The 14597-nt window shown below is 57.6% G+C and overlaps 1 protein-coding gene across 2 annotated transcripts in view; it reads right to left on the bottom strand.

The window, feature by feature from the left end:
* The window catches only part of LOC142244660 (uncharacterized), a 29464-nt gene that overhangs the window by 3778 nt on the left and 11089 nt on the right, over window positions 1–14597 (bottom strand). For both annotated transcript variants that reach the window (XM_075316933.1, XM_075316934.1), the window contains exons 2-5: window positions 11045–11088; window positions 10721–10827; window positions 10496–10629; window positions 4265–4395 (exon numbers count right to left, since the gene is read on the bottom strand). In XM_075316933.1, coding sequence (XP_075173048.1) covers window positions 4265–4395; window positions 10496–10629; window positions 10721–10827; window positions 11045–11068 — 396 coding nt within the window. In that variant the 5' untranslated portion in view covers window positions 11069–11088. The remainder of the gene's footprint in view (window positions 1–4264; window positions 4396–10495; window positions 10630–10720; window positions 10828–11044; window positions 11089–14597) is intronic.

Here is a 14597-nt window from a genome sequence, read left to right as displayed (position 1 = left end):
CGATTCTGTACCCGCGAGACAAAATGTCCGTCACCCACCGGTCTTTGACCTGTGACATCCAAATGCCGGAAAAGCGGGAGAGCCTGCCCCCGACCGGCGATGCGGAGGGGGGGGGCTGGAAGTCATGAGGTAGCCGCTTTGGAAGCGGTACCTCCATTTGCTTTCTTGGGGCGTGTGTGAGTCCGCCACGAATCTGAGTTTCTTTGCGTCCTCTGAGTCCCTTTGGACGAGGTAAATGGTGTCTTGCCCGAACCTCGAAAGGACTGAAACCTCTGCTGCCACTTTTTCTGCTGAGGTTTGGGTGTTCTGGGTTGTGGTAAAGAGGAGTCTTTACCCTTGGACTGCTTAATGATGTCAGCCAATGGCTCGCCAAACAGTCTCTCTCTAGAGAAAGGCAAACTGGTTAAACATTTTTTGGAACCAGCATCTGCTTTCCAGTCCTTTAACCACAAGGCTCTGCGCAAAACTACCGAATTGGCGGACGCCATTGAGGTGCGACTGGTAGATTCTAGGACCGCATTGATAGCGTAAGACGCAAACGCCGACATCTGCGTGGTAAGGTGCGCCACTTGCGGCACTGCTGGATGCATGATAGCATCCACCTTTGCTAAGCCAGCTGAAATAGCCTGGAGTGCCCAGACGGCTGCGAATGCCGGAGCAAACGATGCGCCTATAGCTTCATAGACAGATTTTAACCAAAGGTCCATCTGTCTGTCATTGGCATCTTTAAGTGAAGCGCCATCCTCCACTGCAACTATGGATCTAGCTGCAAGTTTGGAAATCGGGGGGTCCACCTTTGGACACTGTGTCCAGCGCTTGACCACCTCAGGGGGGAAAGGGAAACGCGTATCTTTAGATCGTTTAGAGAAACGCCTTTCCGGGTGAGCGTCGTGCTTCTGAATTGACTCTCTGAAGTCAGAGTGATCCAAGAAAGCACTCAATTTACGCTTGGGATAAAGGAAACGAAACTTTTCCTGCTCCGCAGCCGCCTCTTCTGCTGAAGGGGCTGGGGGAGAAATATCCAACAGCCTATTGATGGCTGAGATAAGGTCGTCTACCATGGCATCCCCATCCGGGGTATCCAGGTTGAGAGGGGTTCCAGGAGTGGATTCCTGATCACTCTCCTCAGACACATCACAGGGAGACTGATTGCGCCGAGACCCTGAGCAGTGTGAAGACGTCGAGGGTCTTTCCCAGCGAGCTCGCTTAGGGTGGCTGGGGCCATCATCTGAGTCATAATCCTCGGCCTGTGAAGCCGGGGACCCCCCTGTGGGCTGGATACATTCCAAGTAAGGGGGACCTGAGGACAGAGGCCTCGCCGTGCCCAGAGACTGAGCCCCATGCATAGATTGCAAGGTCTCAAGGATTTTTGCCATAGATACAGACATATTATCTGCAAAAACTGCAAAGTCCGTCCCTGTCACCGGGGCAGAACTTACAGGCGTCTCAGCCTGGGTCACTACCTCTCCTGACTCCGGCTGGCGAAGCAGCACCGGGTCGGAGCATTGCACACAATGGGGGTCATCGGAGCCTGCTGGTAGATTAGCCCCACATGCAGCACACGCAGTATACACAGCCCTTTTTGCCTTGGCCGCCTTGCGTTTTGAGGATGACATGTTGCTGCTTCCACAGAGCGATCTGGGATATGCAGCCAGAAGCGCACCTCACAGTGCAAGAAATACAATATCTATATATATGTACCCAGTACACTGACACACAGTGAGGCACTAGAGGGACCAGCACAGAAAAATCGCTTACCGCCCGCTTAAAAAGCGGGTGTGTGATCGCCAGATAGCCCCTAGTCCAGGTCTCCCAGAGCCTTGCGTCCTTCCTCCAGCCAGGCATGCATGTAATGGCTGCCGGCGTCTCTAGAGAGGAAGGGGGGCGGGCCCTGGGCGTTCCTGGCCAAGAGCGGGAAGCCTGCTTCCCTCTGTGCATAGTGTGAGGGCTGGAGCATGTAAATCAGGCTCCAGCCCTCGTCGCTGCTTGCGAACAGCGTCTCTCCCCTACCCTGAATGACAGGGTGGGGGCGGGAACGAAACGGAGCTGCCGGCGTCCTAGGCCCAAAAAGCCGGGGACTAAAGTTATAACCGCCGCCGCCGTAAAAGCGCGGACGGCGGATCCCCGGCGCACCACAAGTCACAGCAGCGCCGCCCGGTCCAGAGGGGGTCGGCGCTGCGTTCCCATACACAAAACATCCCCCAGTAATCTGTAGGGACACTAACTCCAACATTGCGGTCCCCGGCGCACTACAACACCCAGCCAGCCCGGAGTGTGTCTGTGCCTGCCGGGGACACAGAGTACCTGTAAGATGCAGGGCCCTGTCCCTGATCGTACTCCTGCTCCGAATCCATCAGGTTCTAATGGGTCTGTGGATGGAGCCCGGCATCAGAGCTGAGAGGCCGGCAGGATCCCACTTCCACAGAGCCCTACCAGGGGATGTGGAAGGAAAACAGCATGTCAGGCTCCAGCCCTGTACCAGCAATAGGTACCTCAACCTTACAACACCATCCAGGGGTGAGAAGGGAGCATGCTGGGGACACTATATGTGTCCTCTTTTCTTCCATCCGAAACCGTCAGCAGCTACTGCTGACTAAAATCTGTGGAGCTATGCATGGACTGTCTGACCTCCTTCGCACACAAAGCTAAAACTGGAGAACCCGTGATACCACGGGGGGGTATAGCCAGAGGGGGAGGGGCCTTGCACTTTTAATGTAGTGCTTTGTGTGGCCTCCAGAGGGCAGTAGCTATACCCCAATCGTCTGGGTCTCCCAATAGAGCGCTGAAGAAGAGATCACATGATGAGACCACCGACGAAGAGTCAGACTGGGTCAGATTCTGAGGGCCGAAGGGTTAACAGATCCCTGCCCCCAATCTGCCCTCATCTTCTACTTCAGTCATATCATTGGGGCGCAGCGGAGCATGCTCTGCTCCAGAAGGGGGCGCAGTGGAGAAAGCTCTGCAGCAGGAAGGGGCGCAGCAGGAGGGGGAGCGGTGGAGCGGCATATGCTCTGCACCAGGAGGGGAAGCGGTGGAGCGCAGTATGCTCTGCATCAGGAGGGGGAGCAGTGGAGCGGAGTATGCTCTGCTCCAGAAGGGGGCGCAGTGGAGAAAGCTCTGCAGCAGGAAGGGGCGCAGCAGGAGGGGGAGCGGTGGAGCGGCGTATGCTCTGCACCAGGAGGGAAAGCGGTGGAGTGGAGTATGCTCTGCACCAGGAGGGGGAGCGGTGGAGTATGCTCTGCACCAGGAGGGGGAGCGGTGGAGCGGAGTATGCTCTGCATCAGGAGGGGGAGCGGTGGAGCGGAGTATGCTCTACACCAGGAGGGGGAGCGGTGGAGCGGAGTATGCTCTGCACCAGGAGGGGGAGCAGTGGAGTATGCTCTGCTCCAGAAGGGGGCGCAGTGGAGAAAGCTCTGCAGCAGGAAGGGGCGCAGCAGGAGGGGGAGAGGTGGAGCGACGTATGCTCTGCACCAGGAGGGGAAGCGGTGGAGTGGAGTATGCTCTGCACCAGGAGGGGGAGCAGTGGAGTATGCTCTGCACCAGGAGGGGGAGCGGTGGAGCGGAGTATGCTCTGCATCAGGAGGGGGAGCGGTGGAGCGGAGTATGCTCTACACCAGGAGGGGGAGCGGTGGAGCGGAGTATGCTCTGCACCAGGAGGGGGAGCAGTGGAGTATGCTCTGCTCCAGAAGGGGGCGCAGTGGAGAAAGCTCTGCAGCAGGAAGGGGCGCAGCAGGAGGGGGAGAGGTGGAGCGACGTATGCTCTGCACCAGGAGGGGAAGCGGTGGAGTGGAGTATGCTCTGCACCAGGAGGGGAAGCGGTGGAGTGGAGTATGCTCTGCACCAGGAGGGGGAGCAGTGGAGTATGCTCTGCACCAGGAGGGGGAGCGGTGGAGCGGAGTATGCTCTGCATCAGGAGGGGGAGCGGTGGAGCGGAGTATGCTCTGCACCAGAAGGGGCACAGTAGAGCACACTCTGAAGGAGGGGGCGCAGCGGAGCAGAGAGTGCTATACATCAGCAGGCGTTGCAGGGGAATGGCGCGCGCTGTACAGCAGCAGGAGGGGTGCAGTGGAGGATGCTCTGCAGCAGGAGGGGCGCAGCGGAGCAGAGAGCGCTATACATCAGCAGGCGGTGCAGAGCAATGGCGCACGCTCTGCAGCAGGAGGCGCGGATGAGGGAAGCGGACAGAGCAGCACATTCTGGCCAGCAGGGATCTCAGGAGATGACAGGTCACGTCACACAGCTGGCTCTCGTGTTAGTCTCGCACCTTCTTCTTGGTACGTTTTTCCTCCATGACCTCTCGTGCCAGGCTGGCGCTGTGCCGCTCCTCATACTCCCTCCGTTGCTCAGGGTGGCGTGCACTGGGCAGTGGGTGCCGCTCTGGAGATGATGGGGATCCTGGAGGAGATAACACACTCATGTTACCAGAGATAAAATTATTGAGCTGTGGGAGAGGGGCCTGCACACAATCTCCAACTGGATGACCCCAACTGTCCTCCCACCACCTGGATCACCAACCAACCCTGAGAGGGGGTGTCCCAGGGTCTCCCGTACAGGGAGTTGGCGTCTCTGGGTCTCCCCTAATGGCAGTGGGTGTCTCAGGGTCTCCTGTACAGGGAGAGGACGCTTCAAGACCTCCGCTGCAGGAAGAGGACACCTTTAGGGTCTCCGCTGCAGGAAGAGGACACCTCAGGGCCTCTGTTGCAGGGAGAGGATGCCTTTAGGGCCTCCGCTGCAGGGAGAGGCTGCCTTTAGGGCCTCCACTGCAGGCAATGGGTGTCTGAGGGTCTCCCGTACAGACGGTGGGCGTCTCCGGGTCTCCTGTATGGGGAGTGGGCACCTCAGGGTCTCCGCTGCAGGGAATGAGTGTCTCAGGGTCTCCACTGAAGAGAGTGGGCCACTCAGGGTCTCCACTGAAGAGAGAGGGCCACTCAGGGTCTCCACTGAAGAGAGAGGGCCACTCTGGGTATCCACTGAAGAGAGTGGGCCACTCAGGGTCTCCACTGAAGAGAGAGGGCCACTCTGGGTATCCACTGAAGAGAGTGGGCCACTCAGGGTATCCACTGAAGAGAGTGGGCCACTCAGGGTCTCCACTGAAGAGAGTGGGACACTCAGGGTCTCCACTGAAGAGAGTGGGCCACTCAGGGTATCCACTGAAGAGAGTGGGCCACTCAGGGTATCCACTGAAGAGAGTGGGCCACTCAGGGTCTCCAATGAAGAGAGTGGGCCACTCAGGGTCTCCACTGAAGAGAGTGGCCACTCAGGGTCTCCACTGAAGAGAGTGGGCCACTCAGGGTATCCACTGAAGAGAGTGGGCCACTCAGGGTCTCCACTGAAGAGAGTGGGCCACTCAGGGTATCCACTGAAGAGAGTGGGCCACTCAGGGTATCCACTGAAGAGAGTGGGCCACTCAGGGTCTCCACTGAAGAGAGTGGGCCACTCAGGGTATCCACTGAAGAGAGTGGGCCACTCAGGGTATCCACTGAAGAGAGTGGGACACTCAGGGTCTCTACTGAAGAGAGTGGGCCACTCAGGGTATCCACTGAAGAGAGTGGGCCACTCAGGGTATCCACTGAAGAGAGTGGGCCACTCAGGGTCTCCAATGAAGAGAGTGGGCCACTCAGGGTCTCCACTGAAGAGAGTGGCCACTCAGGGTCTCCACTGAAGAGAGTGGGCCACTCAGGGTATCCACTGAAGAGAGTGGGCCACTCAGGGTATCCACTGAAGAGAGTGGGCCACTCAGGGTATCCACTGAAGAGAGTGGGCCACTCAGGGTATCCACTGAAGAGAGTGGGCCACTCAGGGTCTCCACTGAAGAGAGTGGGCCACTCAGGGTATCCACTGAAGAGAGTGGGCCACTCAGGGTATCCACTGAAGAGAGTGGGCCACTCAGGGTATCCACTGAAGAGAGTGGGCCACTCAGGGTCTCCACTGCAAGGAGTGGGCATCTCAGGGTCTACACTGCAGGGGTTGGGCGACTCCGGGTCTCCTCTGCAAGGAGTGGGCGTCTGTCACACGGTGTGTTGCTCTTAACTCGCTGAGCATCATGGTGGCATCAGACGCTGTTCAGACCACAGACTCTGACACTCCACACTTTGCTTTGTCTGTTGCTTCTGTGTTGCACAGGCAGGCTCGGGCGTTGACCAGCTGTGTGCTCATTAGAGATCGGACTAGCAGGAGTTAATTTCTGCTAGCCTGCTTGTTACCTTTTGGATCACATATTGCAGGAAACCTATCACAGTAAAGCCTGCTTTACACGAGACGACCGATCGTACCCGCCCCCGTCGTTTTTGCGTCACGGGCAAATTGCTGCCCATAGCGCACAAACTCGTTTAACCCCCGTCACACGTACTTATCTTCTGGACGACCTCGCTGTGGGCTACGAACGTCCACTTCCTGAAGTGGGAGGGACGTTCGGAGTCACAGCGACGTCACAAAGCGGCCGGCCAATAGAAGCGGAGGGGCGGAGATGAGCGGGACGTAAACATCCCGCCCACCTCCTTCCTTCTGCATAGCCGGCGGGTGCCGCGGGACGAAGGTGAGCTGCTGTTCATCGTTCCCGGGGTGTCACACGGAGCGGCGTGTGCTACCCCGGGAACGATGAGCAACCGGCGCCATTTTAATTAAACGAGAAACCGAGCGACGAGTACACGACTCACGATTTGTGAGCGATTCTGCGCCGCTCGGAGATGCCGGATGTGCATCACAAAAACCGTGACCCCGACGATCGTCTCGTGTAAAGCACCCTTAACTCTCCGCCTTTTTAAGATGAAGGAATCTGTCTTCCTATGCCGACTATATCTTTTTACTTATCTGGTCCACATGCTGTTGATTTACTGCGTGTTGCTTGCTGTGCTGTGGAATTCCTCTGGTTATTTCCTCCATGCTCTTTATTTTACTCCTTATCTTTTGTTGTCTGATAACTGTGTGTGAGGGAGCTGGGTGATAGAATTTTGGTTTCCCGTTTGTCCATATCTGTGGGTTGAAGCACTCCTGTCCCGGCCCTCCTCTGGGATGGGAATGAGGAGGTATTACATCAGGGCTGGCCAAGAGCAGGACAATGAAGGCGGCCCAGACATCGTCACCATTAAACGTATCTCTGGGAGTAAGAATACCTAGAGACCACTAGCCAGTCTAAGAGCCCCGGTCCCCTGTTATCCCTGCACACCCCACTGAAAGCATCTCTGCTGCAAAAAGTGGGCATCATAATTTCCTTGCTGCAAGGATCAGGTATCTCAGGGTCTCCGCCTCAGGGAGTGGATGTCTCAGGGTCTCCGTTGCAAGGAGTGGGCGTCTCAGGGTCCCCTGTACAAAGGGTAGGCGTCTCGGGGTCTCCTGTGCAGGGAGAGGGTGTCTAAGCGTCTCCCCTGCAAGGCGTGGGTGTCTCAGGGTCTCCCCTACAGGGAGTGAGCCTCTCACGGTCTCCGCTGCAGGTAGTGGGCGACTCAGGGTCTCCACTGCAGGAAGTTGGCATCTCAGGGTCTCCCATACAAAAGTGGGCATCTCAGGGTCTTTGTTGCTGGGAGCAGGAGTCCCAGGGTCTCAGCTGCAGGGAGGGGACGTCTCAGGGTCTCCCATAAAGGCAGTGGCAACTCAGAGTATCCATTGCAGACAGTGGGCGTCTCAGGATCTCCTGCACAGAGTGTGGGCATCTCAGGGTCTCCTTTAAAGGGAGTCGGCGTGTTAGGGCCTCTGCTGCAGGGAGTGGGCATCTCAGAGTCTCTGCTGCAGGGAGAGGGGGTCTCAGGGTCCCCTGTACAAGCAGTGGGCATCTCAGGGCCTCCCGTACAGGGAGAGGGTGTCTCAGGGTATCCACTGTGGGGAGTGGGCCTGTCACGGTCTCAGCTGTAGGGAGTGGGTGACTCAGGGTCTCCCATACAGGAGTGGGCATCTGAGGGTCTCCCATGCAAGGAGCGAGTGTCTCAGGGTCTCTGTTGCAGGGAGCAGATGTCTCAGGGTCTCCTCTGCAGAGGGTGGGTGTCCCAGAGTATCTACTGCACACAGTGGGCGTCCCAGGGTCTCCCGTACAAGTAGTGGCCATCTTGGACAGAGTCTGGGCATCTCAGGGTCTCCTGTAAAGGCAGTGGACGTCTTGGGCAGAGTCTGGGCATCTCAGGGTCTCCCGTACAGGCAGTGGGCGTCTTGGGCAGATTCTGGGCATCTCAGGGTCTTCTGTACAGGCAGTGCTCCTCTTGGGCAGAGTCTGGGTATCTCAGGGTCTACCCTACAGGCAGTGGGCGTCTTGGGCCGAGTCTGGGCGTCTCAGGGTCTCCCGGACAGGCAATGGCCTCTTGGGCAGAGTCTGGGCGTCTCAGGGTCTACCCTACAGGCAGTGGGCGTCTTGGGCAGAGTCTGGGCGTCTCAGGGTCTCCCGTACAGGCAATGGCCTCTTGGGCAGAGTCTGGGCATCTCAGGGTCTCCCGTACAGGCAGTGGACGTCTTGGGCAGAGTCTGGGCGCCTCAGGGTCTCCCGTACAGGCAATGGCCTCTTGGACAGAGTCTGGGTGTCTCAGGGTCTCCTGTACAGGCAGTGGGCGTCTTGGGCAGAGTCTGGGCGTCTCAGGGTCTCCCATACATGCAGTGGGCGTCTTGGGCAGATTCTGGGCGTCTCAGGGTCTTCTGTACAGGCAGTGCGCCTCTTGGGCAGAGTCTGGGCGTCTCAGGGTCTCCCGTAAAGGCAGTGGGCGTCTTGGGCAGAGTCTGGGCGTCTCAGGGTCTCCCGTACAGGCAGGGGACCTCTTGGGCAGAGTCTGGGCGTCTCAGGGTCTCCCGTACAGGCAATGGCCTCTTGGCCAGAGTCTGGGCATCTCAGGGTCTCCCGTACAGGCAGTGGGCGTCTTGGGCAGAGTCTGGGAGTCTCAGGGTCTCCCGTACAGGCAATGGCCTTTTGGACAGAGTCTGGGTTTCTTAGGGTCTCCTGTAAAGGCAGTGGGCGTCTTGGGCAGAGTCTGGGCATCTCAGGGTCTCCCGTACAGGCAGTGGGCGTCTTGGGCAGATTCTGGGCGTCTCAGGGTCTTCTGTACAGGCAGTGCGCATCTTGGGCAGAGTCTGGGCGTCTCAGGGTCTCCCGTACAGGCAGTGGGCCTCTTGGGCAGAGTCTGGGCATCTCAGGGTCTCCCGTACAGGCAGTGGGCCTCTTGGGCAGAGTCTGGGCATCTCAGGGTCTCCCGTACAGGCAGTGGGCGTCTTGGGCAGAGTCTGGGCATCTCAGGGTCTCCCGTACAGGCAGTGGGCCTCTTGGGCAGAGTCTGGGCATCTCAGGGTCTCCCGTACAGGCAGTGGGCGTCTTGGGCAGAGTCTGGGCGTCTCAGGGTCTAACGTACAGGCAATGGCCTTTTGGACAGAGTCTGGGTTTCTTAGGGTCTCCTGTAAAGGCAGTGGGCGTCTTGGGCAGAGTCTGGGCATCTCAGGGTCTCCCGTACAGGCAGTGGGCGTCTTGGGCAGATTCTGGGCGTCTCAGGGTCTTCTGTACAGGCAGTGGGCGTCTTGGGCAGATTCTGGGCGTCTCAGGGTCTTCTGTACAGGTAGTGCGCATCTTGGGCAGAGTCTGGGCGTCTCAGGGTCTCCCGTACAGGCAGTGGGCTTCTTGGGCAGAGTCTGGGCGTCTCAGGGTCTCCCGTACAGGCAGTGGGCCTCTTGGGCAGAGTCTGGGCGTCTCATGGTCTCCCGTACAGGCAGTGGGCCTCTTGGGCAGAGTCTGGGCGTCTCAGGGTCTCCCGCACAGGCAGTGGGCCTCTTGGGCATAGTCTGGGCGTCTCATGGTCTCCCGTACAGGCAGTGGGCGTCTTGGGCAGAGTCTGGGCGTCTCATGGTCTCCCGTACAGGCAGTGGGCCTCTTGGGCAGAGTCTGGGCGTCTCAGGGTCTCCCGTACAGGCAGTGGGCTTCTTGGGCAGAGTCTGGGCGTCTCATGGTCTCCCGTACAGGCAGTGGGCCTCTTGGGCATAGTCTGGGCGTCTCAGGGTCTCCCGTACAGGCAGGGGACCTCTTGGGCAGAGTCTGGGCGTCTCAGGGTCTCCCGTACAGGCAGTGGGCCTCTTGGGCAGAGTCTGGGCGTCTCAGGGTCTCCCGTACAGGCAGTGCGCATCTTGGGCAGAGTCTGGGCGTCTCAGGGTCTCCCGTACAGGCAGTGCGCATCTTGGGCAGAGTCTGGGCGTCTCATGGTCTCCCGTACAGGCAGTGCGCATCTTGGGCAGAGTCTGGGCGTCTCAGGGTCTCCCGTACAGGCAGTGCGCATCTTGGGCAGATTCTGGGTGTCTCAGGGTCTCCGGTACAGGCAGGGGACCTCTTGGGCAGAGTCTGGGCGTCTCAGGGTCTACCCTACAGGCAGTGGGCGTCTTGGGCAGAGTCTGGGCGTCTCAGGGTCTCCCGTACAGGCAGTGGGCCTCTTGGGCAGAGTCTGGGCGTCTCATGGTCTCCCGTACAGGCAGTGGGCCTCTTGGGCAGAGTCTGGGCGTCTCAGGGTCTCCCGTACAGGAAGGGGGAATCTCGGACTCTGACCTGAGGAGGACGATTCCTGCGACACCTGTCCTCCCAGCTGCAGGGGGGGATTGAAGGCGGACACGGCCATGTCTCCCGCCTCTATGACTCGCTGGGTGAGGAGCGTGCCCCGCGGAAGACCACCCTGCAGGATCCTGTAATAGAAGACCAAGATAATAAGCCCTGCAGGAGGCGGAGCAATTATCACCATTCACTGTGACTCCACCCACTGCGCGCACCGCTCACCAGTCTGTGGCATCCTGCACCCGGAAACAGCCGGCCTGGAGAGCGGCCTGAACCTGCGCCTCATTGAAGCCCATCTCATACAGCGCCTGGAGGAGCTCTCTGACCGTCTGCGGGAAGAGACCACGTCACTGCCCACCCATAGCGAGGACCCCCGAATACATCAGGGGACACACAGCGATCTATGCGGGGCAGCTACAGGACACAAATACGCCAGGGATTACAGGACGTCCCGTATACCGGGTCATGTGACAAGTCTGTATAATCTGGGAGAACTCGCCCCTCCCGCTGGGATGACCTCTGACCGCGATGACCCCAAGTTCTCACCCCACTTCCTGCAGGAGCCGCCATCTCCAGAAGATCAGACGTCTCTAGAAAAAAACACAGGTCTCATTACAGGACACAGGCACGGAGGTCTCACCGTCCCCCGAGACCCCCAGTGTAGGACAGTCTCCAGACCCAGCGCTCTTATCATCTCTGCTGCACACTGTCTAGTGCTCACTCTCTCCCTCTCTCTCCTCTGCTATCTCTCTCTCCTCTGCAGTCTCTCTCTCCTCTGCTGTCTCTCTCTCCTCTGCTGTCTCTCTCCTCTGCTGTCTCTCTCTCCTCTGCAGTCTCTCTCCTCTGCAGTCTCTCTCTCCTCTGCTGTCTCTCTCTCCTCTGCTGTCTCTCTCCTCTGCTGTCTCTCTCTCCTCTGCAGTCTCTCTCCTCTGCTGTCTCTCTCTTCTGCAGTCTCTCTCCTCTGCTGTCTCTCTCTTCTGCAGTCTCTCTCTCCTCTGCTGTCTCTCTCCCTCTCTCTCTTCTGCTGTCTCTCTCTCCTCTGCTGTCTCTCTCTCCTCTGCTATCTCTCTCTCCTCTGCAGTCTCTCTCCTCTGCTGTCTCTCTCTTCTGCTGTCTCTCTCTCCTCTGCTATCTCTCTCTCCTCTGCAGTCTCTCTCCTCTGCTGTCTCTCTCTTCTGCTGTCTCTCGCTCCTCTGCTGTCTCTCTCCCTCTCTCTCCTCTGCAGTCTCTGTCTCTCCTCTGCTGTCTCTCTCCTCTGCAGTCTCTGTCTCTCCTCTGCTGTCTCTCTCCTCTGCAGTCTCTCTCTTCTGCTGTCTCTCTCTCCTCTGCTATCTCTCTCTCCTCTGCTGTCTCTCTCCTCTGCTGTCTCTCTCTTCTGCTGTCTCTCTCTCCTCTGCTATCTCTCTCTCCTCTGCAGTCTCTCTCTCCTCTGCAGTCTCTCTCCTCTGCTGTCTCTCTCTCCTCTGCTATCTCTCTCTCCTCTGCTGTCTCTCTCCTCTGCTGTCTCTCTCCTCTGCTGTCTCTCTCCTCTGCTGTCTCTCTCTTCTGCTGTCTCTCTCTTCTGCTGTCTCTCTCCTCTGCAGTCTCTCTCCTCTGCTGTCTCTCTCTCCTCTGCTATCTCTCTCTCCTCTGCTGTCTCTCTCCTCTGCTGTCTCTCTCCTCTGCTGTCTCTCTCTCCTCTGCTATCTCTCTCTTCTGCTGTCTCTCTCTCCCTCTCTCTCCTCTGCTGTCTCTCTCCTCTGCTATCTCTCTCTTCTGCAGTCTCTCTCTCTCCCTCTCTCTCCTCTGCTGTCTCTCTCCTCTGCAGTCTCTCTCTTCTGCTGTCTCTCTCTCCTCTGCTGTCTCTCTCCTCTGCAGTCTCTCTCTCCCTCTCTCTCCTCTGCAGTCTTTCTCCTCTGCAGTCTCTCTCTTCTGCTGTCTCTCTCTCCTCTGCTATCTCTCTCTCCTCTGCTGTCTCTCTCCTCTGCTGTCTCTCTCTTCTGCTGTCTCTCTCTCCCTCTCTCTCCTCTGCAGTCTCTCTCCTCTGCAGTCTCTCTCTTCTGCTGTCTCTCTCTCCTCTGCTGTCTCTCTCCCCTCTCTCTCCTCTTGCAGTCTCTCTCCTCTGCAGTCTCTCTCCTCTGCAGTCTCTCTCCTCTGCTGTCTCTCTCCTCTGCAGTCTCTCTCTCCCTCTCTCTCCTCTGCAGTCTTTCTCCTCTGCAGTCTCTCTCTTCTGCTGTCTCTCTCTCCTCTGCTATCTCTCTCTCCTCTGCTGTCTCTCTCCTCTGCTGTCTCTCTCTTCTGCTGTCTCTCTCTCCTCTCTCTCCTCTGCAGTCTCTCTCCTCTGCAGTCTCTCTCTTCTGCTGTCTCTCTCTCCTCTGCTGTCTCTCTCCCTCTCTCTCCTCTGCAGTCTCTCTCCTCTGCAGTCTCTCTCCTCTGCAGTCTCTCTCCTCTGCAGTCTCTCTCCTCTGCAGTCTCTCTCTTCTGCTGTCTCTCTCTCCTCTGCTGTCTCTCTCCCTCTCTCTCCTCTGCAGTCTCTCTCCTCTGCAGTCTCTCTCCTCTGCAGTCTCTCTCTTCTGCTGTCTCTCTCTCTCTCCTCTGCTGTCTCTCTTCCTCTCTCTCCTCTGCAGTCTCTCTCCTCTGCAGTCTCTCTCCTCTGCAGTCTCCTCTGCTGTCTCTCTCTTCTGCTGTCTCTCTCTCCTCTGCCATCTCTCTCTCCTCTGCTGTCTCTCTCCTCTGCTGTCTCTCTCTTCTGCTGTCTCTCTCTCCCTCTCTCTCCTCTGCTGTCTCTCTCCCTCTGCAGTCTCTCTCCTCTGCAGTCTCTCTCCCTCTCTCTCCTCTGCAGTCTCTCTCTTCTGCTGTCTCTCTCCCTCTCTCTCCTCTGCTATCTCTCTCTCCTCTGCAGTCTCTCTCCTCTCTCTCCTCTGCTATCTCTCTCTCCTCTGCAGTCTCTCTCCTCTGCTGTCTCTCTCCTCTGCTGTCTCTCTCCCTCTCTCTCCTCTGCTATCTCTCTCTCCTCTGCAGTCTATCTCCTCTGCTGTCTCTCTCCTCTGCTGTCTCTCTCCCTCTCTCTCCTCTGCTATCTCTCTCTCCTCTGCAGTCTTTCTCCTCTGCTGTCTCTCTCCTCTGCAGTCTCTCTCCCTCTCTCTCCTCTGCTGTCTCTCTCTCTCTGCTGTCTCTCTCACTCTCTTCTGCAGTCTCTCTCTCCTTCTCTCTCTTCTGCAGTCTCTCTCTTTTGCAGTCTCTCTCTCTCTCTCCTCTGCTGTCTCTCTACTTCTCTCTCTCTCTTCTGCAGTCTCTCTCTCTTTTGCAGTCTCTCATTTGCTGTCTCTCTCCTCTGCAGTCTCTCTCCTCTCTTCCTCTCTCTCGCTCTCTTCTGCAGTCTCTCCTCTCTTCCTTCTGCTGTTTCTCTCTCACACTCTCTTTTGCAGTCTCTCTCCTCTCTCTTCTGCAGTCTCTCCTTCTCTCTTCCTCTCTCTCACTCTCCTCTGCTGTCTCTCTCCTTTCTCTTCCTCTCTCTGCTCTGCAGCCTCTCTCCTTCTCTCTGCTCTGCAGCCTCTCTCCTTCTCTCTGCTCTGCAGCCTCTCTCCTCTCTTCCTCTCTCTCCTCTCTCTCTGCTCTGCTGTCTCTCTCCTTTCTCTTCCTCTCTCTCTTCCTCTCTCCTTCTCTCTGCTCTGCAGCCTCTCTCCTCTCTCTCCTCTCTTCCTCTCTCTCTGTTCTCTCTCCTCTCTTCCTCTCTCATCCTCTCTCTCTGCTCTGCAGTCTCTCTCCTCTCTTTTTCTCTCTCTCACACTCTTTTTTGCAGTCTCTCTCCTCTCTCTTCTGCAGTCTCTCCTTCTCTCTTCTTCTCTCTCACTCTCCTCTGCTGTCTCTCTCCTTTCTCTTCCTCTCTCTCTGCTCTGCAGCCTCTCTCCTTCGCTCTGCAGCCTCTCTCCTTCTCTCGCTCTGCAGCCTCTCTCCTCTCTCTTCTGCAGTCTCTCCTCTCTTCCTCTCTCTCTCCTCTGCAGTCTCTCTCCTCTCTCTTCCACTCTCTCTCCTTCTCTCTGCTCTGCAGCCTCTCTCTTCTCTTTCTCTCTCTCTCTCACTCTCTTCTGCTGTCTCTTTCTCTCTTCCCTCTCTCTCC

The sequence above is a fragment of the Anomaloglossus baeobatrachus genome, chromosome 6 (assembly GCF_048569485.1).
Source record: "Anomaloglossus baeobatrachus isolate aAnoBae1 chromosome 6, aAnoBae1.hap1, whole genome shotgun sequence".
Classification (NCBI taxonomy): Eukaryota; Metazoa; Chordata; class Amphibia; order Anura; family Aromobatidae; genus Anomaloglossus; species Anomaloglossus baeobatrachus.
The sequence above is the reverse complement of the archived record's forward strand: the minus strand, read 5'-3'. Positions and strand labels throughout refer to the sequence as shown.